At 46.5% G+C, this 26,040-nt stretch overlaps 1 protein-coding gene across 5 annotated transcripts in view; it reads left to right on the top strand.

The window, feature by feature from the left end:
- LOC146185077 (protein Aster-B-like) overlaps positions 1 to 26,040 on the top strand; it is a 128,862-nt gene that overhangs the window by 4,372 nt on the left and 98,450 nt on the right. The window contains exon 1 of one of the 5 annotated variants that reach the window (XM_084606060.1): positions 18,658 to 18,946. The exons of 1 other annotated variant lie outside the window; for it this stretch is intronic. In XM_084606060.1, coding sequence (XP_084462186.1) covers positions 18,834 to 18,946 — 113 coding nt within the window. In that variant the 5' untranslated portion in view covers positions 18,658 to 18,833. Of the gene's footprint in view, positions 1 to 18,657; positions 18,947 to 26,040 lie in introns of those variants that run through there. 3 more of the 5 variants (XM_084606057.1, XM_084606062.1, XM_084606061.1) reach the window with 3 other exon arrangements.

Genomic DNA, 26,040 nt, shown 5'->3' on the forward strand with positions numbered 1-26,040 from the left:
GTTAATAATTGAGTTGTTAGGTAATGCTGCTTTAGCTTTGTTTGCCAAAATAAATCTTTTTTTTTTTTTTTTTTCTCTGGCAAATCCCGTTGCACCATTCAGTCAAATGTCAGTTTCATATTGAGCCTTGATAAACTCGATCTGTGAGTATGCGTTGCCAAAAAACGACAGCCAAGAATAGAAACATGGCCGAGTTTGTTGACGTGTTTTCTCGCCGTCATTTACATTCTTCACTTCGCGCTAAACACACGCAAGCCTTTTGCACTGAAGCTGACGAGTGTTACATCAGAGCGTAGATACTTGACGACTCTTGCTACCCAAACATGCTAGCCCAAGGCAAAATAGTTTTCGCTATTTTTTTTTGCGATATTATGTTTGTTTTTAGTGCTAAAAACATACATTTTGGCAATCAACTTGTCCAGCTGTTGATGCTCTTGAGTAGCCAGACCTGGTTTATTTTGTCGCGCTCATGAGTAAGCACTGGTAGCGTGGCGCTATCTACTGCGGCGAAATGTTTCACAAAGTACATGAATATAACAGTTATGGTTTCAAATAAAGGCAAGTAATTTTTTTTTTCTCGACTCTTGGTGCTCCTAAAAGCATCCTGCAAGGCATTTGACGTCGCCGGCTTATGTTGCGACAGCAAACAACCGCTCGCTCTCTTTTGATCATGTTAGCCAGGGAGCGGTATGTGCTTGGCGGGATTCCTGCCTGTCTGTTTCCTTCTACGTCATTGCCTGCGATCATCGCAGCCCGAAAAATGAATCGGGAATCGCTCTTGGCACTCCGCTCCGTGGTGTTTGGACTGAGACGGAGTTCTCGGAGTAATCGCCGTGCATGCGATTTTCTTTCGTTTCGAAGAGGGTTTCGTCACGGGGGAATACCCGGAAGTGCGAGCTAGCGTCCCAACACGGCCAGTGTTTGGTTAAGCACGGCACAGTTTTTGAAGCATGTGCGCTGCGATGGTTCCCTTTGAACGCAGAATAAATTATTCTAATGTAACGCGTTTCTCGCTGTATTTTAACGAGACCATTGCGAGTAAAATGTTTGGTACAATTAGCCTCCCACGGAAATTAGTCAAGCATTTCGCCACGAGGAAAGTTGTATTTTAACAATCTAATCTTCTTTTTTTTTTTCTTTTTTTTTTCCTCAAGCTGCGAGTCGAGCCAAGTACGATAATTTCAGCGAACGATGAACGAACGCAGCGCCGCTTCTAGAGAGATAGAGAGGCTTTATTTGGCGACAAATGAAGCACCTAGTGAGCCTTGCAGGGATCTAGAGCCTATCGCTCTAGAACCGTGTAGGCGATATTGAGAAACCCTGTGGACGTAACATCAGGTGCTAGGCGGGCGCATCGTGGATGGTTCTTGCCTCGACAGGTGCGGGGAGAAACCTGTGCGGGATGTTTGACGTGCTATTTTGGGCCACATGGGGCGGATAAAACGGGGGCGGACTTGCACGGCGGCTGAATGTATACTGTACACTTCTTCGGAGCCACGGGAGCGGCAGTGGCACTTCACTTCAGTGTTGTTCATTTGCGGCACTTGCTTTGTCGTCGGCCGCTAGGCTCTCATGCAGCGGACGCCGATCAGTTGCATGGTTGGGTAAACCGGAAAAGGGGGCGGCTTGGAACGGCATTGACATTGTTTCCAGCGAGCACACGGTCAGGCGCTTTTTTATTCGCGCGGAGGTGTCTGACCGCGCCCGTGGATCGTGCGCGAAGTCGGCACAAACGGCCGACCGATGTAGGTGTGCATACGTGCCTCACGCTGATCTGGTTGGTTAGTGAACCCGGAAGGTGTATTTGTTCGGAGGAATTTCCTCGCAATAGTCGCGGGTTGTTATAACGCGACCTGGCACGGGCTCACTGGTCCGTGTCATTTCGTTTCGATCTGTCCTCTAGGGAGTTTGCACTTCAGCGAAAGGTAGGGAAAGGGGCCGAAGCTGGTACATAATTCTTTTCGAGCTCGCTCGAACGACCTGTGCGAAGGGTCGAAAGATGGTGGATAATAATGTCGTCATTTATAGCATCGACGAAGACAAGAACAGCATAAGACCTTCGCTAACATGCGGAGAGGTCGCTGATTTTCCAAACCTACCGCGGGGAGGTGGGCTGAGGTTGTTACAAGTGTATACTGATGGGATTATTTTTGTCTTACGGAATCTGCCCGCAGTCGCTCCACCTTTGTTTCTTCGGCATGCAGTCTTTTGCAGCTCCCCTTGCTCGATACGGCCGCAGTAGACGGCGAACGGGGAAAAGGGGGCATTTCTTTGCCCGCAGGTTTCGACGTACAAGCGGAAACGCGTCGGTTGCCTTCTGACCTCACCGCCTCCTCCTGTTTCAGTAGCGTACACCTGCAAGAGGCTGGGCGTCATTTTGCTCTATGTTGTGCAGGTTTAGAGTAGCTGCGTTCGTGAGGCGCGGAGTCACAGGACGCTGACTACTACTACTACGAGAGAGAGAAAGAAAAAAAAATGCATCTAACATACACGGAACGCAAGGTGCAACTGTTTTGGAGATCAATTCCCGTCGGCTGGGCCATTTCAAGCTTTTGTATTATACAGAGGCAATCCTCTACACTCTCCTCCGCAACTTCTTCCTCTGCCTTCGCATATTTTCGAGCTTAGCGCGTGGGGTGATATCGGCTCACGCGTACGTGATCGTGTATGCAACATGTTCAGCACGCAGGAGCGCTCGTGGGGTATGTGTCCCCAATGAGGGCAGGCTGCCTCGATGCCAGCGCTGCCTGACGTCAAGGCACCCTATACATCAGGGCCGGTCCTTCCCGAGGGAAGGAAGCGCTGACGGGGGCGTTCGCCTGGTTAGCCTGGTCTTCTAGCCTGGTGGTGGTGGTGGTATTAAAAGTATTTATTTATTTATTTATTTATTTATTTATTTATTTATTTATTTATTTATTTATCAGAAAGAAATAGGAGCAAGAGCAAAAGGCAGAATAATGCCTGACAGGGGCTCTTGCCTCATACACAGTTTGGCACGACAGTCATTGCACATAGACACAGATAACAATATTTTTCACATTACCAGCTTCCAGAAATGGGATTTTAAGTGGATGCGACACAGCACTCAAGAACAGACACTAGCACGAAAGACACGTCAGCACTACAAAAAATGCAGTCAGAACATAATTATCAAATTGTATGTGAGAATAAATAACAATATAACAGCAATAAGTAACAAAAAGATGCCGAGGAGATAATAAAGACCTACAATACACAGAGATTCAAGCATGAACACACCAATGTAATGCTATGTTGTGTACATAGCATTGGATTACCTTGTGGTCGCCAGTCCAGCCTCGTTCGGCAACTTCTGACATCGCGCAGTTGTCGCGATGTCAGAAGTTGTGCTCGTTAGGTAAACATTGTATGAAATATTTATACAATGTATCTCCTTTTTGACTGTGCAGCATAAAACTTGGATCTGTGGACCGGTCGGGCGATTTTGTGCCATTTGAGAAAATATAAGGGTTTAACGCTGTTTGCATTCCAAACTAACCTTTCTAGCATTATGCGCCATTCGTGACGTGAAGAGATTTGAAACCTAAGATCGACATGCTGTATGGTATAGCTTGGGATGTTCCAGACTAGAAATTAAGGTGCTCCGAACTGCTCATAAATTTGTTTTCTTCCAAAATGCTCCGAATTGAAACATTTTAATGTGGCAAGCATCTCTCTAAACGAAACTGCTGTAGCAGTATCGCTACCGATTTGTCCGAAGTTGGACCAGCCTTGTTTTTTTAATTAATAGAAGCGAAGATAGAAAGCAGGGAGAAATAAAGGGAAATAGATAATCTAGCGCTTCCTTAGCATTTTCCAGGCTCTTATTGCATGCATGCAGACGTTAGATTTAAACCTCGTCCGGGCCGACGCGTGTACGCCCTGCGTCTCGCGTTGAATGCGTCTTGTCCGCCTGAAGAGAGAAAGACCGCGCCGTGTTCGGCAATATATGCGGCTTTTGTTTTCTGCACGTGCATAGTGCGAATTGCTACAGCTTCCTGTCGAGACGCCGCGCCTTGCTTATTGTTCCTGCCGGCCTCTTCGTTGCCCAGCCTCCTACACAACGTGTTTCACGCCAAAGTGCAATCCCTCTCCAGAATGCCCTGTATCTCTTCTTTCCGCCTGAGGTTTTACCCGCGAAAAAAAAAAAAAAATGTCTTCGGTTTTTGTCTGTTACGCCTCCCGAAAGCAGGAAAGCGGAAAGAAACATCAGGGCTGGCCATGTGTCCATGGCTCGCGTACTGAGGTCACCAAACTCACACCTTTCCGAGCTAAACGGGGCTCGGTTTCCAACTGCTCTCTGTTTGTTGGGCGCGAGGGACGACAACGCATGCCGGCGGGTTGATGCGTAACCTCCTGTATTTGTATCTGATATAGATGGTTTTCCACCACCACCCGGCTGAGGAGCTTCTTTTCTTCCGCTCCCGATGCTCTCAAAGCCAACAAAAGTGCAGGATTGCAGAATTAGGAAGCAATTATGCTGGTAGAATTTTCGGCAGTCACGCTACAAGCCTCATCACTCGGTGCCCGGAGGCTGGAAGTAGCGCCAAGGAATGTTACAGCCCGTTGCTTTCACCGAACGTGCGAGTATCTCATTGTCTGCCTGCAACGAAAGCAGCGAACGGTGGCGGCCGTTTGCGTGGCTCCCGTCCGTCCGTTCAAAATTTTTCTTTTGATTGTTTTCCAACGCTCAACTTTTCCCTCCTCCTCGCGTGCCTCGCGCCGGACCTCCGTCGGTTCGGCGCGTATTTCGCGATGACTACGCACGAAGCCGCGCCTTGCATTGTGCACTGCTGGGCGGACGAGAGCTCGGCGGTCTAGAGAGAGGTTGCGTGCCACCGCTGGCCCCTTTTCGCACCGCATCGGCACTGCGCTCGCTCCGCCGTTTTAAAAGTATGCTCCGCCTTGTGTCCTTGAGCTGTCCCTCCTTTTTGCTGTCTCCTCTTTATTTGCTTTATGTTCTCCCCGTCCTCTGTCTGAGCGCGCAAAATGCGTGAGTGCACGCGTCGCGTTATGTGGGCAGCCTGTCCGTGTCTGTCTGTTCGTGCCGTTATTTCTGCGGCTTGCGCTTCGGCCTCTTCTTGCTGCGCCGAGGCCAGCGAGTACCTCTAGCGGCCGGACCGTGTGATGAGCTGAGAAGCCTGCGCTCCCTTTGAACAGCGTGACGTGACCTCCTTTGACGAGCTGTCCGCAGTCCCGATCTCAACTGGTTCTCCCTCGATTGTCCGATGGCGGGGGAGGGCAGGGCTGAGTGAGGGAAGAGGTGGCAAAGGTCGTGCGTTTGCGCGTTCTCTCACGCCGGCGACGACCGGGAAGATCTGCTTTGCACATGACCCTTGATCTTGTTTTCGGAACCTTGCGGCCCGCGGTGAGATCGAGGAGGAAGCACAGCGGCGCGCAGCACTCCCTTCTTTCGTGGTGTTGCGTGGAAACGCGAAAAAGAGAAATGTAGACAGAGTGGAAGTGCTCGCTTCTGAGACACTTTGCGATTGTTTGATTAATGCAGAGCACGGTGATGCAGAGTATCGTATACCCTGGGACATATACCAATGCCGTGAACATGTCCAGCGCTAGCCGATTGCCCGAGACCGGCAGAGAAAGCGCGCAATCTTTTTGACAGGGCTTTGAGAGTATACGAGCCAGTGCATCATGAGATAAGCAGTTTTTTATGTTCAGTTACTGAGTTCAAATTGGCTAGCGTTTTATGGTGACTGACATCAGAATACTTTAAATATTTCCAATATTTGGTAGTCACAGGAATCTCTTTTTTGTCCTCAAGAACGCACACGGACAAAAATGTAACATTCACGTTGGGGAAAAAATAAACAACAAATCTATACAAACAAGCTAGAGAACCTGTACTAGGTGACTTATTATTTTTACGCATCTTAAAAGAGATCAATAATTATCTCGGTTAAACCGATTATAGTGCGAAAGCACGGATAGCTGCCGTTTCAGCTTAGAGAACATCGACTTATCACAGTATGTTTCATTATCACGTAAGCGAGAGTTAAGAAACCATCACGCGTTCACGCTAACCGAATTTTCATGTCGCAGTGATGCATTTAAACATTCTTTCTTCCCGTTGGTAACAAGCGAATGGAATTGTCTGCACTCATCTGTTACTAACGCTGATTCATTTTCATGTTTTTGTTCCAAACTACAGGCCACGGTTTGAGCTGAAATTATTCGGTTACAAATTTCGCTTTCTTTTTTTTCGTTCGCTTGTTTAACACACTCGACAGCCTGTTATCCCATTGTTTCGTTTTTGAACTTGTGTGTGTTCTTTATTTGTGAGCTGTTTGCGCGAATTTGATAACACATTTTCAGTTTTTTGTGCTTTAAGAATTGCCTAATACTGTATTTTTTTAGGGCTGCTTTAATTCTTGTCAGCATTATTTTTTCGATATTATGAATGTAATGCCCACCTACTATGATCTCAACTAGACACTGGCAGTATTGTAAATAAAATAAATAAATAATCTAGAAGCCGCTGCGTCACATGGCGAATGTTAGACCATGGTCTTCAGCTCCTGTACAACGGCATGCTTAATCGCGCAGGCCACTGGACAGGCCACGGGCTTGTGGTGCCATCTGGGACCTAGCTAGCGCATCAAATGGCTTGATTTACCCTACTTAAACATGGTTATAACGACTTGAGAGCACCCACCGCGGTGGCTCACGCGTCAGAGACTCGCGCGCTGAAGCAGACCTAATTTAAATTACCCGCGCTAGCTAGGCCAAGCCATTGTGCCCTCATAAAACAGTTTAGCCAATTATAGAGAAAGCGCGAACAAGATCAGACAAGATGTTGGTCGATGCTATAGTGAGCGTATTCTTTCACAGTAAAAACTACGATGAATTCACTGGTGGGTTCTGGGCAAGTGGATTGTATGTAAGGCGGACATCATGGCCTTGAAAGAGGTGTAACTGAAATCACCTAATAGTTTGCTGTATTCTCGGCATTTTTGGCTTTTCCGCATTGCGCGCGCGCGCGCGCGCACGCACGCACGCACGCACACGCACACACACACACACACACACACACACACACACACACACACACACACACACACACACACACACACACACACACACACACACACACACACACACACACACACACACACACACATTCGTTTGCATTTCTTATGCATTAATTAAAGATTTGGTGATGTAGAAGTTATTTCGGCGCCGATACCACCCGCAGCGGCGCCATTTGATACATAAACAATGCGGAAAAGCCAATTCAATGAGCCTACCATATCAAGCGTATATTTGACGTATCTTAAACCACATTTTCGATCAACACGATGTAAATTAATATCCGATATATGCGCTATTGTATTTCGTAGTATGGCTCACCAAATAAAATCTAAACAAATCTTTCTTTCCTCCTGGGAGTGAAATGACACGACGTTCTTTTGGTTTGATTTGGTTTGGTTTGTGGGGTTCCTACGTCTCAAAGCGACTCAGGCTATATGAGAGACGCCGTAGTGGAGGGCTCCGGAATTTTCGACCACCAGGGGTTCTTTAGCGTGCACTGTCATCGCACAGCACACGGGAGTCTTGCTTTTCGCCTCTATTGAAAGTCTGCGCCGCCGGGGCCGCGGGATTCGATCCCGCACCCTTGGCCGCAGTAGTCGAGCGCCGTAACCACTGCGCCACCCCAGCGGGGTACGACATTCTTTTGTCGTTGTTCCTGTTGTTATGTTCGGAACATTTGACGCACATGCGTTTCCTGGGAAACGTGACGACTATGCAATGCCATTAATGGCACTGTGCACGCTTCTCAACTACGCTGCTATCCCTTTTCATGTGCACAAAACGTTACGTGGCCAGAGCCAACCACTTCGTACTGATGTTCTGTAGGGGTTGTCCCTCTCCCATAGTTCCTCTCCGGCTATCCGGCCATCAATCATCCGTGAAAGCACTTCTCCGCCCCGCAGAAAAAGAAGCAAGGCAAGGGCGGATGAACGAGCTATGAATTAATACATGCAGATTGCTTCGCCGCAGCCTGTTTATTGCTTTCTTTGTTAAAAGACTGCCGTGCTCGGGTGAGCGGCCGCCGCTCTTCCTTGTTCGCAGCTGTGAGCAAGTTGAGCCCGATCCTCAGTGATCGCGAAACGACGACGCCTGAAGCGTGCTGAGAGAAACTGCGAATACCTGGAAGAGTGAAGCGCGCGTACCCTCTCTCGCTATTTTATATGATTACAGGGGATTGGAACTTTTACAGCAATCGCTTCAGCGATAACGAACTTTGTCACCTCTGCAAGCCCTCTGAAAACTTTCCAGTCAGTGTGCATTCAGCGAATCCTAAGTGCCGTGGTAACGGTTTCAGTGTCTCCTGTCTGCTGTTCGTTAATTAATACACGCATAAACGCGCAACCTGCTATTATTATGAATATTTTGTTATTAAGGCGAAAGCCTTCAATGGCTTATACTGTCGTCCGTTCGGTCACACTATAACTGTCAATCATCCTGACAGCCACGCCGGCCTCGTGGGAGATGTATCTTAATTTTCTTGTCTAGTGTCGTGCCAGCGCAGTTGCCATGGAGACCGGAGGGGTAGTACTAGTATAGTGACCGATAATGATAGTGGTAGCTAGTGATGGTGATAATGACAGAGATGACTGGTGACTATGACTTCATCACTTGGCGACGTCATAATGTCACCAGGGGATTCACGCATATACGAAGCTGACCCCGCCGGGCGTCCGGCCTAGGCGTCCGTGCGGCGCTTTTCATCTGGCGCTTCCTGGAACGCCGCACCACACAGCTTACAGGAGCAGACGCGCAATACAGCAGACATCAGCGGCTTTTCAAACTTGGTTTATAGGAAATAAAAGGCGCGGTATCTGTCGCAATCTTTTAAGGAAAAGGAGGAAGGTGGGAGTGAAACAAGAGAGAAAGAGGTGTTGGGGGAGGGGGAGGGGGGGGGGGGGGGTAGAGGATTGTTTTGGACCACAACGAATAGAGGCTATCGCCTTATCGCACTTTAGTTGTCCAAAATTCCCCCTAGAATTTTTGTGATGAATTGACCTTCTTTGTGGGAAAAGACAATTTTTTTTTCCTTTTTTTTTTGCGCAGAAAGTGCTTCGGATTTTATTCCGAAAGACTGCAGTGTAGATAGCCAAATACTGCTTCCGATTACATGTGTTCACGAAAGGGTTTTAAGCTTCAAGTCTCAGGAACTCATTTCTTGCGATTATTATCTGAACTCCCGGCGATAAATTTATTAGGTATGCAAGACATTTAATTTATTGTAATCAGCAGCCACCCTGCAAAGGAAAGGATAAGCACGTGTAACTGAACAACAACAACAACAACAACAACAGCCACCGCTGCCGCCGCCGCCACCACCTGTGCTGGAGTACCCGGGTTCGAACCCGACCTCGGCGGTTGCACTTCGATGGAGGCGAAACGGAGTGGCATCCGTGTGCTGTGCGATGTCAGTGCACGTTAAAGAACCTCAGGTGGTCGAAATTTCTGGAGTCCTCCACTATGGCGTCTCTCATAGCCTTAGTCGCTTTGGGACGTTGAACCCCACAAAACCAAAACCAAACAAAAGGCGAAGGGCTATATATCATTGTTGATATTATTTTTGTTGCGTCTGTACATCGGATTTTCTCGTCGTCGGAAAACTAGGCCCCTTGCAACTCACAAATGTCGTTGCTTAAGACATATTTATCGTCTCGCACAAACAGAACGCAGTTATGAAGGCGCGATCATTGACTTTGTAGTAATAGAAATAAATAATAAAAACCGGTTCCACCCAATGTCTCAGCCTAGTCTGCGAGTCCAAGGCAAACGTGGGGATATTTTTTTTAATTTTTGTTATGTTTTGATGTTGGTACTATATATAGTACTTCCTTTTACTTTTCCTTCTACTTTGTGTTTAATTATCTCTCCCCTAACAGATTACATTGCTAATTTATGTGATTACCGAAGTAAAAATTAAAAAAAGAAGACAAAGTGCAATCCCCAATGCTTTCCTTGGCCTCGCCGACTGTTGGCTTCTTTCCTTCATGTATTATAACGAGCACCCTCATTTTCCCTTCTTTTATCTGCTTGTATATATATATATATATATATATATATATATATATATAGCTGCACAGCGCCCACTTCCATTCCACCATGTTATGTCGTCGTCCAACTCGGCCACATTCTTCTTTGACCAGCCGCGCTGGCCTTAGCGGCTTTGTTGTTCGCCTGCTCAGACCATGGTGGCTGCTGCTCCGGCGGCCGCATTTCGATGGTGGCGAAAAGGTAAAAACTGACAAATACGGCGCATTGCTGCGCTTTGTCAGGGCAGGTTAAACAACTTCAGGCGGTCAAAATTAATCCTTAGTTCTTCACCAGTTAAAATGCTTCTAGTTGGTAATCACTTGCTGGAATCATTTCTTTAGCGGTAAAGAAAAAAAAGAACACGCACACAAAGTACACGATACGCATGGGACACTCGCGGTTAGCGGTTAAAAAAAAAGAAAAAAAAACACGGATACAAGGAACACGATACACTAGGAACACCCTCGTGTGTTTGTGCATCGTGTTCTTTGTGCCTGAGTGCTTTTTACCGCTAACAAAATCATTCCAGCAATCCTCAGCAGTGCGTCCCCCGTTGCCTACATTCAACGGGGCATTAAACCAATATCGTCTGGTGTTCCCTTTCTGCACACACCGCGACGTCGCTCGCCTCGGGCAAGATACCAAAAAAGGCGAGAATAATGCAGTGTGTCCTTACCCCTTCAATGCACCCTGTTGTGTCACTCTCCTGTAGCCAGGGTGAGAGCGTTTTTCGGCCTTCGACTATAGAACGTTTTTCACCTTGAGCGAGACTGGTCGCCACCGTTCAGAAACGTACGGGCAAGTGTGTATCATTGGCGGAAGCCGAGTTGATGGAGCACGCAGGGAGTGCCACCCCTCGCGTCGACGGGTGCGCGAGGATTCCTCGACGCGTCTTCGAGTCGCAGAGGAATGGCCGCTTTCTTCTCTTGCTCTACCTCATCGTGCTTATTCGAGAGGAGTTTTCTGCTGCGCGGCGGCGTCGTTGCAGCATAGATGGATGTCCATTCGCGTGCACGTGTCGCGGCTGGCGCCAAGGCCCGACCTCTCGTGTCTGCACAAGCGGAGGAATTGGAGTAAAGGGGGCGTGATGCGCTTCGCGGGGACGTAAACACTCGGCGAGCTCCATGCGGCTGATCTCGTAAGTATGCTTGCGTACCTACATCATCTTTTTCGCGCTGTCTGTGCTCTTTGCTGATACTAGTAGCGGTTGAGGACTTGTGACGCAGTGGTAACTGATGATAGGGCCTTTTGTTTAACCTACACCAGCTACACCAGTGCAGCAAAAATTCATTGTATACGTATAGGAGATTTCCTACTCTGGTGTAGCTGGTGTAGGTTAAACAAATGACCCTGATATAATGCAACATATCGTTGTTGCGTATGATGTCAAGGCTTAAAAGTAGGGGTTTAACTTCGTGGGTACGAGGGAAGTGCTTGTAGCTTAAGAGCTCTTAGGTCGGCGTAGGCTTGGGGCACTTTTTAATTACCATATTGCGCTTGGGGGATTACTAAATATGCTTGGGAAGCTCTCGACTAAGAGAGGAAAAAACGACACGCTTTTTCTTTTATTTTAAGCTCCGTGGGATCAATAGAAAGGGGATCATTTTCGCCAGTACCTCCTGAGCGCAAGGAACATAGGGCCATACTTATGTGGATTTTACAGTCTCATTTCTGTCATCTTTTTTTTCTTCTGCCTTCTGTTTTACATAGTTTGAAAAGTCTTGAAGATCCAAGTATATCGTGTGCCGCTCATGTCGAAAAGGGTCAAAAACAGGCAACCCCCGTGTGTTGTATACGTGCTAGCTAAGACCCCGTGCATGAGCTCGAAGAGCCCTCCACAAGTACGGAGTCGCTCGTAGTCCGTGTGCGACTTCGGCTTCACGATGTAAGGTCAGCTTCGTACGAACGAAGGGCAGTAGACTACGAGCAGCCAGGTAACGTTTCAACGGAGTCCGACGACTGCGTATCTACGCCTGGCAGCGATGTCAAGCGTCGTATTATGCGCAGCTTTATCGCTCTAGACGACCGTTCGGACCTCTTCTCGATAAAGAACGGCTCCCATGTGACACTTATTCTGATAAGGTTCTCGGCAATATTCGTATCTAGAAAAAGGGAGGGCGGTGTGTCAGTGCAGCGTAGTTGAGTGGGATGGAGATTATCATTCACAGTGAGCGGGTCTAGTGCGACCATGCAGGCTGTGGGTAACAAGAGACCACCGACGGTTCAGGTGCCGGCCAATCAGTTCGTGTTGAGCTGTTTCATGTAAGTTCTCTGGCAGCTTTCACCCTATTTATCGACTGATGTTAACGCGTTTAGACACCGTTTGTTTCCATAGAAAGGAAAAATTTTCACGCCTAAATAATATATGCGGATTTTAAAAAGGCAGCTTGTTTGTTTTCCAACCGAAAATCATATCGATTAACTTTTTTTTCCGCATATGAAAAAATTCTCTGATAGTATCATAATTCCTTTAAATACTGACATCGATATGCAGCCACTGATCATACCCAGGTTATTGTGGAGAGAGCTTCTACTTCGAAAGTTGCGCATTGTTCAAGAAATATCGAAAATAAAAATAATCTATGTTACTGTGCTTGTATAAGAGAAGAAAATGTCTGCATAAAAATTGCGAACAGCGGGCTATTGCGCTGATTGTTTCTCGAAATGTCATTCACGCGTTCGATATGGCTTACAAAACCGCCTTATATGCGACAAGGAAGATATGAAATTTTAATGATGTAACGAAATCGCTCTCATACGTGCAATACACAATCAGAAAATCTTAGTTCGCTTTGGTGCACAATTGCCTGCGTAGCATGCATGTCAGAGGGGGAATTTCTGTTCTTATATGACCGGTTGTCGTCGCTCGTCCCGGCCAATCGGTAGTCTGATTTGACTTAGTTACGAAAGAAAATATAAGGGCCTTCATGTGACAATACGGAAGTCCAATGGTTACCGGGTGTACCAGAAGTTCGAATGCCTCTGAATCATTTGGAAACGCTGCTTAAACGCTTAAATATACCCATTACATGCAGGAAAACAAGGCTTTCGGCCGCCTTGGTTGCTTGTTATTTTCCTAGTGCCAACCAGTCAGTTTGGTGGTAGCATTATAGCAGTGCAGTTGAGGGAATGCGACTCCTGCTCAGCTTTGCCAGCTGCTTCCCTGCGGGTGCCCTATAGTGGTCAGCGTTGCGTAGCTAAACGCTTTCAGCTCAAAATGCTGTTTTTTTTTTTTTTTCTTGTCTCGGGTAAATGTCACCATCCTTGCGTGCGTCATTTTATTGTGCCTTTGCACGGACATCGTTGTAAAATACGACGCCGAGCTCCGTCGTGTACGCACTGTTTATACTGTTAAGACAGTGCGGGCAGGACAATTTATTTTATACAGCCCAAACTAATGTATATACTGTTATGTTGACTGATATAAACTATTTTCCTTCATCTCTCAATTGGGGGGGGGGGGGGGGGGGGGGGGGCGATTTTCTTTTTTAACCCTCACACCACGCAGGCTGCTAGTGTCATCTGTCGGTTGTGCCAGGTGACTGCATGCGGGTCGCGCGGTCGTCTTGAGTAGAATACGTGTTTGTGAGCAACCGTTCTGCAATTTTGTAGCGAGCTCACTCTACCACCTATGTATGTAGGCGTGTGCTGTGCATCTCTACTCGCATTTTTCCCTGTTCCAGAGAGTACCGCAGCAATTGGAAGCGCACTGTTTCCTCGTTGACGCGATATCCGAGGCTTAGTCTGCCGTGCAGGTTACGATCTGGAAATCGTCATTTATACGCAGAAATGCGGTGGCGTTTTGTATTTCTACCCTTCGCATGCGATAAATGCGATTTTTTGTCCTTTTTGATTTTGTGCACGAGGCTGCAGACGTTTTAATGCGAAAGCCTTTAATGGCTCACACTGCTGGCGTTCGTTCGTCCGGTCACACTATAGCTCTCAATCAAATGACGTCATCGTCCGAAAATGAAACTGTAACGTCACCAGAAAAATAAAAATTCTTTCTCCATCAAGGATCGAGCCTCCACCCCTCGGATCCCCAACCGAGCGCTTTAACCAACTGCGCGACGCCCGGGATCGTGAAACGCGCATCATAATTCTCCTTGTCTACCGTGAGGATGATAGTAGACGCTTCAATTAGTAGTAACAATAATAATAATGACGGTGCATTTGGTTGATAATCATAATGAGAGCAAACGTGATGCACCGTGTGCAGCAGCTAAGCTCATGCTTTCGATTTTCTACATTGTACATTCCACAGTTCTCTCTGAAGTTTGATCTGACTCCATGGTGTGAGAGGTATCCAGATCGGCGCGCTTCGCGATGAAGGTTGCTCGGGCAAAACGCGTGTATTCGGTCACCAGTGGTTGGTCGTCGGGCTTCTCTTTCCGTCCCTTTACGGGAATGAAAGCATAACCGCCAGCAATCCATATTGTTATTTTCTTCGGAGAGGATTTGGCGTGGAAAACGGTTGACGCTATATCTCTTTGCTGTTAGTATATCTGCCTGATTGGCAACAAATAAACACAGTTTCATTGCATGCTATGACGCTGGTCCAAATGGCTGCGCAGCGCTTTCACACGCACCAGTATAGCTTCGAGTTCAGTAGTTGCGATAGCTGGCTACTATGCTAATATTAATTTATTCAAGACTTAATGCGGATAGTGAGACGGTGCTGTGCCCCACAGTGGTGGCTGAGCCCGAACACACGGGTTTAATCACGGTGGTATACGGCCGCTCTTCGGCGAAGCGGAATTGGCGCCCGTGTAGTGTTTGATGTTAGCGCATGGTTAGAGAACCCCAGGTAGTCGAAATTTCCGGAGAACTCCACTGCGGCGTGCCTCATAGCCGATGCCACTTTGGGGAGCTAAACTCGATATATCACATGAAAACTGAGTTGTTGTATGCTCTAGCTATTTCCTTTGCTGCTGTTTCTTTCTTTGGCATGTACGGCAGTACGTGTACGTGCAGGATTTAAAAAGTTGTCTCATGTGTGACGAACAGGCGCGGCACTTTGATAGGTGCTATAGATTATTCATGCATAAAAAGAAATCTATAGGTATATAGTAAAGCACAATAAAACTTGTTTCATGTTAGTTTGTCAACTGAGATGAGTACTAAGCGATAATTAGTTCATGTGTCTGGCCCACCACCCCGCAGGCGGCGCACATCCTAATGGATGAGGTTCGCTGTGGCTGGCAGGAAGAATGAAGAGCGCATTGGAAATGAAATAATATGTGAGCTGTATGCAGGAGCAATGCTTGTAATGGTTCAAAAATGTTTTCTCCGTACCGAAATGACAGCATTAGCGCGGCGGCGTGCCGAGCACCAGCACGACGTGAATGTCAATGTGATTCTCATAAATAACGCATCGATTTCAACTCTACGATAACGCAAATAAACTTGTTCCTACACAACTGTGCTGAGAAAATACCTTTACCAATAACCTACACCGCCCGAAGGCTAGCTAATCGTGGCTACCGTGCAGGCGCTGCGGCGCCTCAGTCGGTAGAAAATGGCCATGCCCTGGAGCGGGCAAAAAATCTAGTCTTATAGTAGTAGTAGTGGTCGGTACCACGTATCAGAAAAATTTGGGGACAGTGTCGAAAAAAATCTGTCATAGTAATTTGTAATTGTAGTGGTTGATGATTGATCGGTGTGTTGCAAGCATTAACGAATTAATGAAATCATTCTAGTTAATTGATAATTGATTTAAAAAGTGGAAAAAGGTGGTTTCCAAAGTGTCAGAATGCTGAGAATGAAAAGCCAATGCTTGATGAAGGTAATGAAAACGTATGTAATTGATCAATTAATGGAAATAATTTAATGAAATGTAAATTGGAAAAAATGGTGGTTCGAAGGTGTCAAAATGATCAGAATAGAAAGCCAATGTTTGATTATGCTAGTTAATAACATATACAGTATGTAATAGATCAATTAATTTCTGTAATCGCATAAATGAAAATTTGAAAAATGGGGATCAAAGGTGTCAAAATGATCGCATTGAAAAGATAATACTTGATGCTAATTAATAAGGAGTTTAGTGTTCGTAATTTAACAACGAACTAATTGAAAAAATGTGAAAAATGAAACAGGTGTAATGAGGAAGGTGCCAAGATGCTCAGAATGGAAAGCCAGTCTTTGCTGATGCTAAGTATGGGTGTATAAAAACAAAAAAAAATTAAAAAGTGAAACAGCATTGGTCGTGTGTGTGAAACGTTATCGTCTCATACCGTTAACAGTGGAGCTGGTGTCCCCCGGCTGTGCGTCGAGAGCAAATTTAAAAATTAAAAAAGTAAAAAAAAAACATCGTCCGTGTCTGCTATCCCTTAACGACGAAGCCCCCCCCCCCCTTTTTTTTTTGTTTCTCTCTCTCTCTCTCTCTCTGTGTGTGTGTGTGTGTGTGTGTGTGTGTGTGTGTGTGTGTGTGTGTGTGTGTGTGTGTGTGTGTGTGTGTGTGTGTGTGTGTGTGTGTGTGTGTGTGTGTGTGTGTGTGTGTGTGTGTGTGTGTGTGTGTGTGTGTGTGTGTGTGTGTGTGTGTGTGTGTGTGTGTGTGTGTGTGTGTGTGTGTGTGTGTGTGTGTGTGTGTGTGTGTGTGTGTGTGTGTGTGTGTGTGTGTGTGTGTGTGTGTGTGTGTGTGTGTGTGTGTGTGTGTGTGTGTGTGTGTGTGTGTGTGTGTGTGTGTGTGTGTGTGTGTGTGTGTGTGTGTGTGTGTGTGTGTGTGTGTGTGTGTGTGTGTGTGTGTGTGTGTGTGTGTGTGTGTGTGTGTGTGTGTGTGTGTGTGTGTGTGTGTGTGTGTGTGTGTGTGTGTGTGTGTGTGTGTGTGTGTGTGTGTGTGTGTGTGTGTGTGTGTGTGTGTGTTGCTTCTATTTTTCAGGGTTATATGCGAATGGCGTCCTTGGGGTGACGGTCGAAGTTTCTCATAGAGTGGAAAACAAATGATGGACAATTAATTGTGGTTAGATTAATTGAGGGTTAGCTGGTGAGCTAGCACGTCTAGTTTCACTTCGGTTTCTGTTCAAGGTTCGGTTTTCAAAGTCAAGCACGCTTTGTACAAGGGTATATAGGCGAAATCGGTGATTGGGAACCGTAGTTATAACATAGTAGAAAAGTTAAGGCCCCGCTTAACGCGCCTTAAGAGGGCAGATAGTGGTGTTTTCCGGGGCACGGATGGAAGTTTGTGAATACGAGCGCATCCAGCGCGAGAGACGGGCATTTAAACTTGGGATCGGCTGCCGTCATGTCTCGTCGCACTGCGGTGGTGTCGAAACCCACTCACGGTTATAGAGTGTTTATGTTTCATTTTCTTTCAAGGTCAAGGAGGACCGCATGCGCAAGGCTAAATCCTCGGAGTGCGGGCTGTAATTGTATCGCACTAAAAATGCTTGCGAATTGTACCTGTGCATTCTTTTCTTTTTCTTTACTTGCGAATTAAGGCGGATGGCCGCTATTCACACCTACGCATAGCGTTGATTCTTCTAGATCACGGGATTGGTGCCGGCCGCGAGATTACACGTGTTTCGACGGAGCCGGGGCCGTCAACTGTTTCTGTCCATCTGTCGCTTCGGGGTGTTAAACTTCACTATTCACAATCTACACCGTACATAACGCTCCATGGGTCGTGTGATGAGCTGGCTAATCAGGGAACTTTTATATTTGTTTTAAATTTGTTCCACCACCAATATCTCGATGTTCCATGTAATTAGCATTCAGAAATTGGGTTGCTTTTATCATGCCCTAGTGGCGCTTCGTGCAGCGTTCTTCAGTATCTAATCACTACTGTAAGACTGTTTTCCCCGAGGATCGCAATAAAGAAATATTCAATATTGTTAATTTGTGCGAGTGCATTTCCGTGTAGCGTTTTCATCGAACGCACAGTTGCGATTGTGCAGTAAACTAAAATTAGGTGAAAGCGTGTATAGCTGCTTTCCGACTCGTAAGAAGTCATTATCCTTTGAAACTTGTCGTGGCTCATAGCCCCAATTCTCGAAAACGAAACAATAGAATTTCAGTTGGTTTCTGGAAAGTGTGCAGCGGCGGGAAGGCCGGAGGTCGCTGCAATCCCCGTCGTCCGTTGGCTTCCGCCGTGCTGCCATAGAATGTATAGGCCGGCGCTAAGACGGGAGATGTCTTTATTTATTTTATTTTTTTCGCTCTGTCCGCGCGAAACCGAAACCTTCCAGCTGTTCCTGTTTGTAACGGCAAGCCGAGCCCTTGGCGGCATTTTCCCCGTGTCATGGAGAAGTCTGGGCTTAGGTATTGTTTCTTCCTCTGAGACGGCGTCGCCGCACAGCTGTAACGTTTTCTTCTTTTTTTTTCTTTTTTTTTATTTTATTTTATTTTTTTCCTTGTTTCACGACATCGCCGTCGGTGTCTGCGGGCACCCAGCAGTGGCCATTGTGCGTGGCCCGAAGAACGATCACCTTGCTGTTTCATTTTCTTCAGGAACCCCAGACGAACGGCTCTCACAGCGAGGCTTGCACGTGCTGTTCCAATTTTCATCAAAAGAACAATGGACACGTATCGCGCGCTTGTATCGTGAAAAAACCTTGCGAATCAATGCCCATGTCGCTTGGTGGCATACACAGCATCCAGTCGACTTTCGCATCTGCGCGTCTTTATAGGTGCATAGAAGGATGACGCTGTGAGGCTGGAATTCGTAATGCTGGAGGTCGTCCATTAGCTGGCTAAGGCAGCTGTGCGGTAAGTGCGCAATGTTCTGATTATGTCCTTGGCGGGAGATGATCACTGTGACGTCAGGACCAGACGGCGTCTCGGTCACCTTCAAAGTCCGTTCAAGTATGCCTTCGGTGTCGTCGAATCCGAGCCTGGCGTCACTGGGCCTTGCTGATCGGTAAATAAAGGGCGCTTCGCGCTGTTTTTCGCTCTATTTCTGCTCTCCATGTGGAGCACAGGCTGCACTATACCTTAGTTTCGTTAGCCATTTTGGCATCTGCCGTGTTTGCGTCGGTTCGAGTTTGTGCGGAGGGTTGGTGGTATTGAAAGATGACCATCAGCAGAAGCATCTGCATCCAGTAATGCTGAGCGAATCGGACTTTAATGGTCTTTTTTTTTTTTTAATGCGTGATAAGAAAAAAGAGCGAAATTCGAGAGTCATGGCGCTTGTATAACGGCTGAAAACCGTTCTTTCAGGCCATTTACATATTTGAATATGACTCACGTCAGTATATGAGTCACCGAGAAAGCGTGTGTCCTTTGTCACAGTACACCTCGATCGATGAGCTTTTTTATTTTCTCATTCTTTCTGTGTTCGAAACTCCTTGCTGGAGAACCGTAGTGTCGCAGCGATCGTTGAGTTTCCGTTTGACATTAACTTTCGCACAAATGTTTGCGACGTCAGTGCTGAAACTCTGCGCGCCGCAAGCGCAAAGGCTAGCTTTTAAAATCTAAATGACTGTGCATTGCAGCTGCAGCTGGTTGGCGTCTGCCGGGATTCGCTCTTGGCGTATAGCAAACTATCTGTGCTTAGGAAATTCCGCTTGGGGCGCACGGGCTGGGGGAAGAAGGGCTTGTAAGCGTGGACGCTACGATAGTTATTACTCCGATTTCATTGTAATAGGAAAAATCCGATCGTCACTGTTTGTACAAATCCATCGAGAAGTAATGCATGCGATTAGTGGGAAGAGCAGATGCATGTAAGAGACTCGAGCTAAGTCCATGGAAATTTCTTATGGAGTGGAACACGAACAAGCGATCTATACCTTTGCTCGGTTTGTTTGTGTCTGTTATGCGACCTGTGCGCAAAAAAAAAAATAAAATAATAATACCTGCCGCCACAGTTCCAGTGAAAGTTTCGCTATCGTGTTTATTTTATTTCTGGAATGTAAATAGACTAATGAAGCGTCGTCGTAGGTGATATGTTGCGTGGGGACGCTCGTGCGCCCTTTATCTGATAGTGGCGTTCGCGTACGCATGTACCTATACTTGGTCACCGTGGTGGCACGTGTACGGATTGGCGCTCATTATTGACCTACTTGGCGCTGTAAAAACAATAAGGAACGAAGGGGAGAGGGATTGACAGCGCAACTATGGGCGTGCATGCGTACCCATCGGCTCGAGCCAAAGATTGCACTGGAGCTCTCGAGTTGTCGCTATTCCTGGCGTGGTACTTAGCACTCGTTAGGAAAAACCGAAAATGATCCGCTCTGCAGAAGCTTTACAGCCAAGCTACTGCTCATTTCTTATAGCGCTGTATACCTGTCAGATGAAGGGAACAGTCATTTTTGCTGTTTTTACGGCTGTTGCAGTTGACGTTCGAATCGTTGACTGCTGTCGACTAGCAAAGTATTGACAAGTGCGCCTTAAGTACAGGTAGCATTATCTGTACATATTGCTGTGTTTACCGTTTTATGCAGTATATGTGCAGGTGGCGTTAAGTTTGCAAGCAGAATTTAAAAAGAATTCTAGATTTGCACTGAGCTTAGTAATTTATTTTCATTTCGAACTTCAAGCGGTAGAAATAGCAGTCATACCAGGGGCCACATTAGTAATACTAAGTGCTAGGGAGCTCACTTAGTAGTGCTAATTAATAGGGAGAAGCATAGTTGAGCAAAGTATTGGTGTTGCTTATAGTAGTGCTTAACAGTGCTCCATAATAGTGCTTCTCCTTAGTAGTGCTCCTTATTAAGGCTAATTGGCGCTCCTTATTCCGACAAAGTGTTGGTGTAATATAAAATGTGAAGCATTTCTATTCTGAGTATCAGGAAAGCCTCTAACTATCGCACTGGACGAACGCTCATCAGTGGCGAAGAGGAAACACGCTCGGCTTGCAGCAGAAAGCGCAATGGTTAGATTCCTGAGCGACTACTTTCTTTTCCGCAAGGACTCTTTTTCTTGGGAAGCTTTTCGCAACGGTGGATGAATGACGTCATAGGGACGTCAAAACCTGTGAAATTATAACTGTTGGTCATTCAGGGAATCTAGTTATCACGATCCCAAGGCTTTCGATGAACGCTCTCAACGCTATCTGATTGAAAGGGCCGGTGCGTGTTCTACCTATACAGCGGTGTCTTGGTGTTCTGCTCACTTCCTAACTTCAAAGGCACACCAATGACATCTTTTCCTCGAACATTGTTCTCAATAAAAAAGGTATAATTCCGTGCCCCTTTCTAGATGTTTTCACGTTTCTCCAACGGCAAAAAATTAAAAAAAAAAAGCGTTTTTCACTAGCGGAGCAGCGTCCATGCCTTGAGCCGCGCAAAACGTCGCAGTGCCGCTGGCGAGGGTTGGTGTCGCTTAGCACTTGGTGTGTACTGACCAGATTCTTGTATGCACGCGTGGAGTGCATGAGCGCGAAGTGCGCCTGTACCGGCGGGGCCTCGGGCGCAGGAGCGACCGACTAGCCGGGGGCGGCAGGAGGTCCCGCTCTTTGGCCGCGGTGGACCTTGTATACCACAGCGGTGGCTGTGGATACGTCGTTATGTTGATACCAACCTTCCCTTTGACCTCCGTGTCTGTTTTCCTGCATGTGCTATCCCATATCTGCGCGGGCACATAAAAGCAAACTAGAAAAGCCCTTTGGTGCACGATTTCCTTCAGGTGCACACAAGTCGAGGTGACTTTCTCAGCTTGAACTCAACTTTTCGAGGGAACGTTGCTGCTTATAGATAGATGCCTTGTCGTCGTCTTGGCTTTCCGGGTTATTCAAGTTTCATATTTCGTGCCATTGTTTAATCATCCCACTCTATTCGGTCCACGTCAGCTCAGTAGGCTCGAAAGCCTAAGGCATATGTGACAAATTCCATGACATGGCTGTTGCTCTAAATAATATCTCTAAGAGGCACGTCTTCTTGTGCCCAGCCCCACCGCAACGGGTCTCGATAAAATATTTCTTTACAAGAAGAGATGCAATGAGGGTCGTCTGATTTGCTTCTTTTGTCTGAAAGCCCAAAGAAATACCTTTCACAGTATTTTTTTTTAGTTAGTTTTCGGTTCAGTTAGGAACGCGTTTGTATAGCTTACACATGAAATATCGTCTGTCGTTAAACTGCCTCGTTTTCCCCATTGTTTCGGTTCGTTGCCCGCTAAAAGCCTACAACATTCTCTGCAGTCTTTGTGTGCGGTAAAACTCGGCATGTGGTAGTTCTGGCGCATATAGGATCATATCACCCAGGAAGCACGTGATTTATCGGTGCATCGAACGCTCTAGTGCGCTGATGTATGCGCGTCGTACGTGGGGCATTCTATAGCGGTGGTTTATAAAGTGCAGTTGTCGCAATGCCATGGTGGTCCGTGAACAAAAGGTAGACGCAAAATGAATTAGTTCGCGAAAAAAGAAACTCCGCTCGCAATTACTGAGTAATTTGTTAATCATACAAATGATTCGTCTTCACATCAGTCACCATCCTCACATAAGAATGTGTACCGTGCACAGGCGACCCAAAAATTGAGTGGAACACGAGATCGGAAGGAGTATTGAACAGCGGTGACCTCTAGCGGTGTATGCGCTTAGGTACAGCATTAACGCCCGTGGCACATCGAGTTGGCGAGTAATGCATTTTTGATGTCTAGCTTACTAGCGGCGTGGACACATGCAGCCCGTTTATTCCACGTATACGGGGTCCGTTTTACTTTGTATAACTGCATAAAATATACAAAGGACAAACACGGCGCCTACTGGGAACGAAGGCGTTTATTATTTAATCTGGGCACAGAAGATCGCTTGCTGTTTTTATTCGTTTCTTAACGGTTGCTTGCATCTGCATGCATGTCTCCTTTCTTACATGTTTTATACTACGAACCGACTCGTCTCCTTCAACTTCAACCTTCGGCTACTTCAGCCAACGCCTTCACCTACTGCAGGCCTGTGTCCGTCCGTTCGAGACACCCTCCCTCGAATCGCAGCTCGAAAGCGCCGGTTCATGGTCCCAGTTGCATGGCAGTTGCACTGTCTCCGTTTCTTACATTATATGGACGGTCTGGTAGGCACATTAGACCTGAGCTGAGTTCGATCCTGGCGCCACATTACAGTCGTTTTCGATGTATTCCATTTACTTCCCCCGGAAGAGGCACTGCCATTGAGAAGAGGTATTAAGTAGCTGAGGATATCGGAAACAAGAAGCCGGTACAACAGCGAGGCAGGAAGAAGGAGGAACTTCCGGCGTGTGTACACGTGTATGCTCCGAGTGTGCTGCACCGCATGCATATCAGCGGCACGAGACTGAGAGAGAAAAGAAAAAAAAAAAAGGGGGGGGGGGCAGCTACACGGTTCAGTTTCTTCTGAAAAATAGGCGTACACCGCGTGACGCACAAAGGGCTGCGCGTATGCAGTCACTGAGATAGTCATGTGCGGCTGGTAGTCATGTGAAGAAGGTGGGAAAAAATGTGAAGAAAGCGGGAAAAACGTTGCGAAAGCCTTCATTTCTTGAGGGCGAATTAAATGATAGAAGTAGAGCTGTCAACCTTAAGAACCAGCCGGCGCGGCTCAGTGCATTAGGCGCTTGGCTACTGAGCCGCAGTGCCCGGATTCAAGCCCGACCACGGCTGCCGGGTTTCGTTGGAAGGGAAGCGCAAAAGGCGACCGTGTGCTGTAGGATGACATCATCAGCCTGTATACGCCCACCACAAATTGCAGGGGAAAGACCTGTCCAGTTAACCCTGGCCTGTGCAAGCAGCGACCTCATCCCCGTATGCTTCCTGATCTCATCCGCCCACCTTGCGGCCCCCTTACACGCTTCTCTTTTCTTGGAATCCAGTTTGTTAACCATAGCGACCATCGGTTATCCTGGCTTCGCATTGGATGACCTGCTTCTTGGTTTTGACTAGAATGACATCAAACCGCATTTGGTCACCTACCTACTTCCCAATCTTAAATGTCTCTAAGTGTTTTAAATTATTAGGAGCCCTCCACTGCGGCTACCCTCATGCCTGAATTACTTCGAGACGCTAAACCCAGCATACCGTACCATATCATACACACCATACCGCACCGCATCATACCATGCCATACCGTGACATATACCATATATACCATACCATACAAACCCAGGGAATTTAATTACAGGCCTGGGGATATTTCATATGGTCGAAGATGAGTCTATTTTAAGTATCTAGTCTATTTCGAAACTATACTAACTGCTATGGCTTCGAACCCGTGTTAAGGCCCATTTTTATTTTCATTGAGCTCATTTATTTTTCGGCCCACCTGGGGCGAATTTTTTTACGCCTGCTCCCAATAAAAAGTTTATCTCTCTCTGTTTCATCTTTTCTCGTAATCTCAGCTGGCGCCATGACCAGCAGCGCCGAGAGAGTGACGTGAGCCGCTTGTGAAAAGAGGCACAAAAGAGAATAGAATTTAAACCACCGCTACTGCTATTATCACCCGTACCCTATTGAGTCAAGTGTAGGCCAAATGTCTTCTGCCAGCAAATTGTGCATGGAAGGAAAATTCTTTCGGCCAAACTCCTGCCTAGTAAGAGCTTAAGGGCAACTCCGGAGGTTTTTTCACGTTCGAATATTCTAGTACAAATTTTATCATGAGTTCTCCTCTTTGTCCTGACGCATTCTCGAAATTTGGGCGCCGTGCGATAATCCGGTCACGCGCCGTTTTCATGGCTGAAGTTGAGAGTATTACTGCGGGCAACACTGAGGTGCAGACGTCACAAACAGTATACTGGCGTTACTGTCCACTTCTCGCGTGGTTATGAAATTGTGAGGCTTGTATTGAACTACCTCAGACATTTTATGCAGTGCGTCATGATTTTCATGCTTTAATTTCACCATCCAACGCACGTACGAGTGTTTTTCTAATACTGAGTATGACGTCAGTATTTCGTCAACTGGGACGTCGTTTCTGGTCGTGAAAGCAGTTTCGGTTTCGATTTGTTGTTTTTCTTTTTTAAAAATACTTCTAATTATAATTTCGGAAAACGTTTTTTTTTTTTGTGTGTTGGAGTCAGGACATGCCGAGGAATGTAATTCAACTAAAAACACAAAATGATGAAATAACCAGCGGAGTTGACCTTTAAGGGATTAAAGACGGCATTTATAATCGGCGGTAGTCTTGTGCTGCATTTGTGTCGGACACTTGCTGGAATCGATGAAGATTTCTGGAAAGTCCGTATCGCTTGCAGCAGCGTCGACAAAAAACAGAAATACCAAGCGGTTTTGCGAAGGTTGTGCAGACAATGCCAGCTGCTGTGTGCAGCTGCAGAATGAGAAAAGCAAACGAAGGTAAGATGCGAAACGAAGAGCGCTTCTCGACCTTTCAGAGGTCGAGAGACAGCGCTGTTGGTAAGCCTTTTTTTCTTTATAAGGCTTCGCAGCATACAGTGAAGGCTTTCAATTAACACTCGGCAATGAAGGCGAGTGCGTGACCGAAACGTATAGTAAAAAAAAAAACATATTCGAGGACACTTTGGCGACTAAAGTGATGAAAGGCGAAAGCCTGAGCGCTGAATTCTGCTACGCGACTGTTGCGCATACGAGTAAAGCGAGCGACTACTATTTCACGTAGAAAGACGGGCTAGTTGGTCTTGATAAGTAGAGTGCATATTTTGGCAGCGTAAAATTAAAGACAGGACTAAATTAGTTCTGTCTTTAATTTTACGCTGCCAAAATATGCACTCTACTTACTCTTTCACATTCTTCGAGCGCATTTATTCAGTGAATTCTGCTTGGCAGCGACGAGACAGTGCTGCTTGTATCTTCGAAGTTGTTCTATACCTTTACTGTTGTGTGGTTTATTTTACCGGGTGCGCGGTATTAATAAGTAGTGAATTAATCAAGTACACAACTGTTGCTAATTAGTAATATATAATTGACTAACTAGTTATTGATTTTCAATTGATTGTAATTGTAATTGATGAATTGTAATTGATGCGCATACTGTTGTAGTGTTCTGTGATTGGTCGCGACCTACATGACGTCATCCCGTCTTGACCAATCAGAGCCGCTGCAATAGCGTGACACTTTTGCTGACGACAACGA

Source organism: Amblyomma maculatum, chromosome 6 (genome assembly GCF_055883805.1).
Source record: "Amblyomma maculatum isolate TAMU_Amacu chromosome 6, ASM5588380v1, whole genome shotgun sequence".
NCBI classification, from domain to species: domain Eukaryota; kingdom Metazoa; phylum Arthropoda; class Arachnida; order Ixodida; family Ixodidae; genus Amblyomma; species Amblyomma maculatum.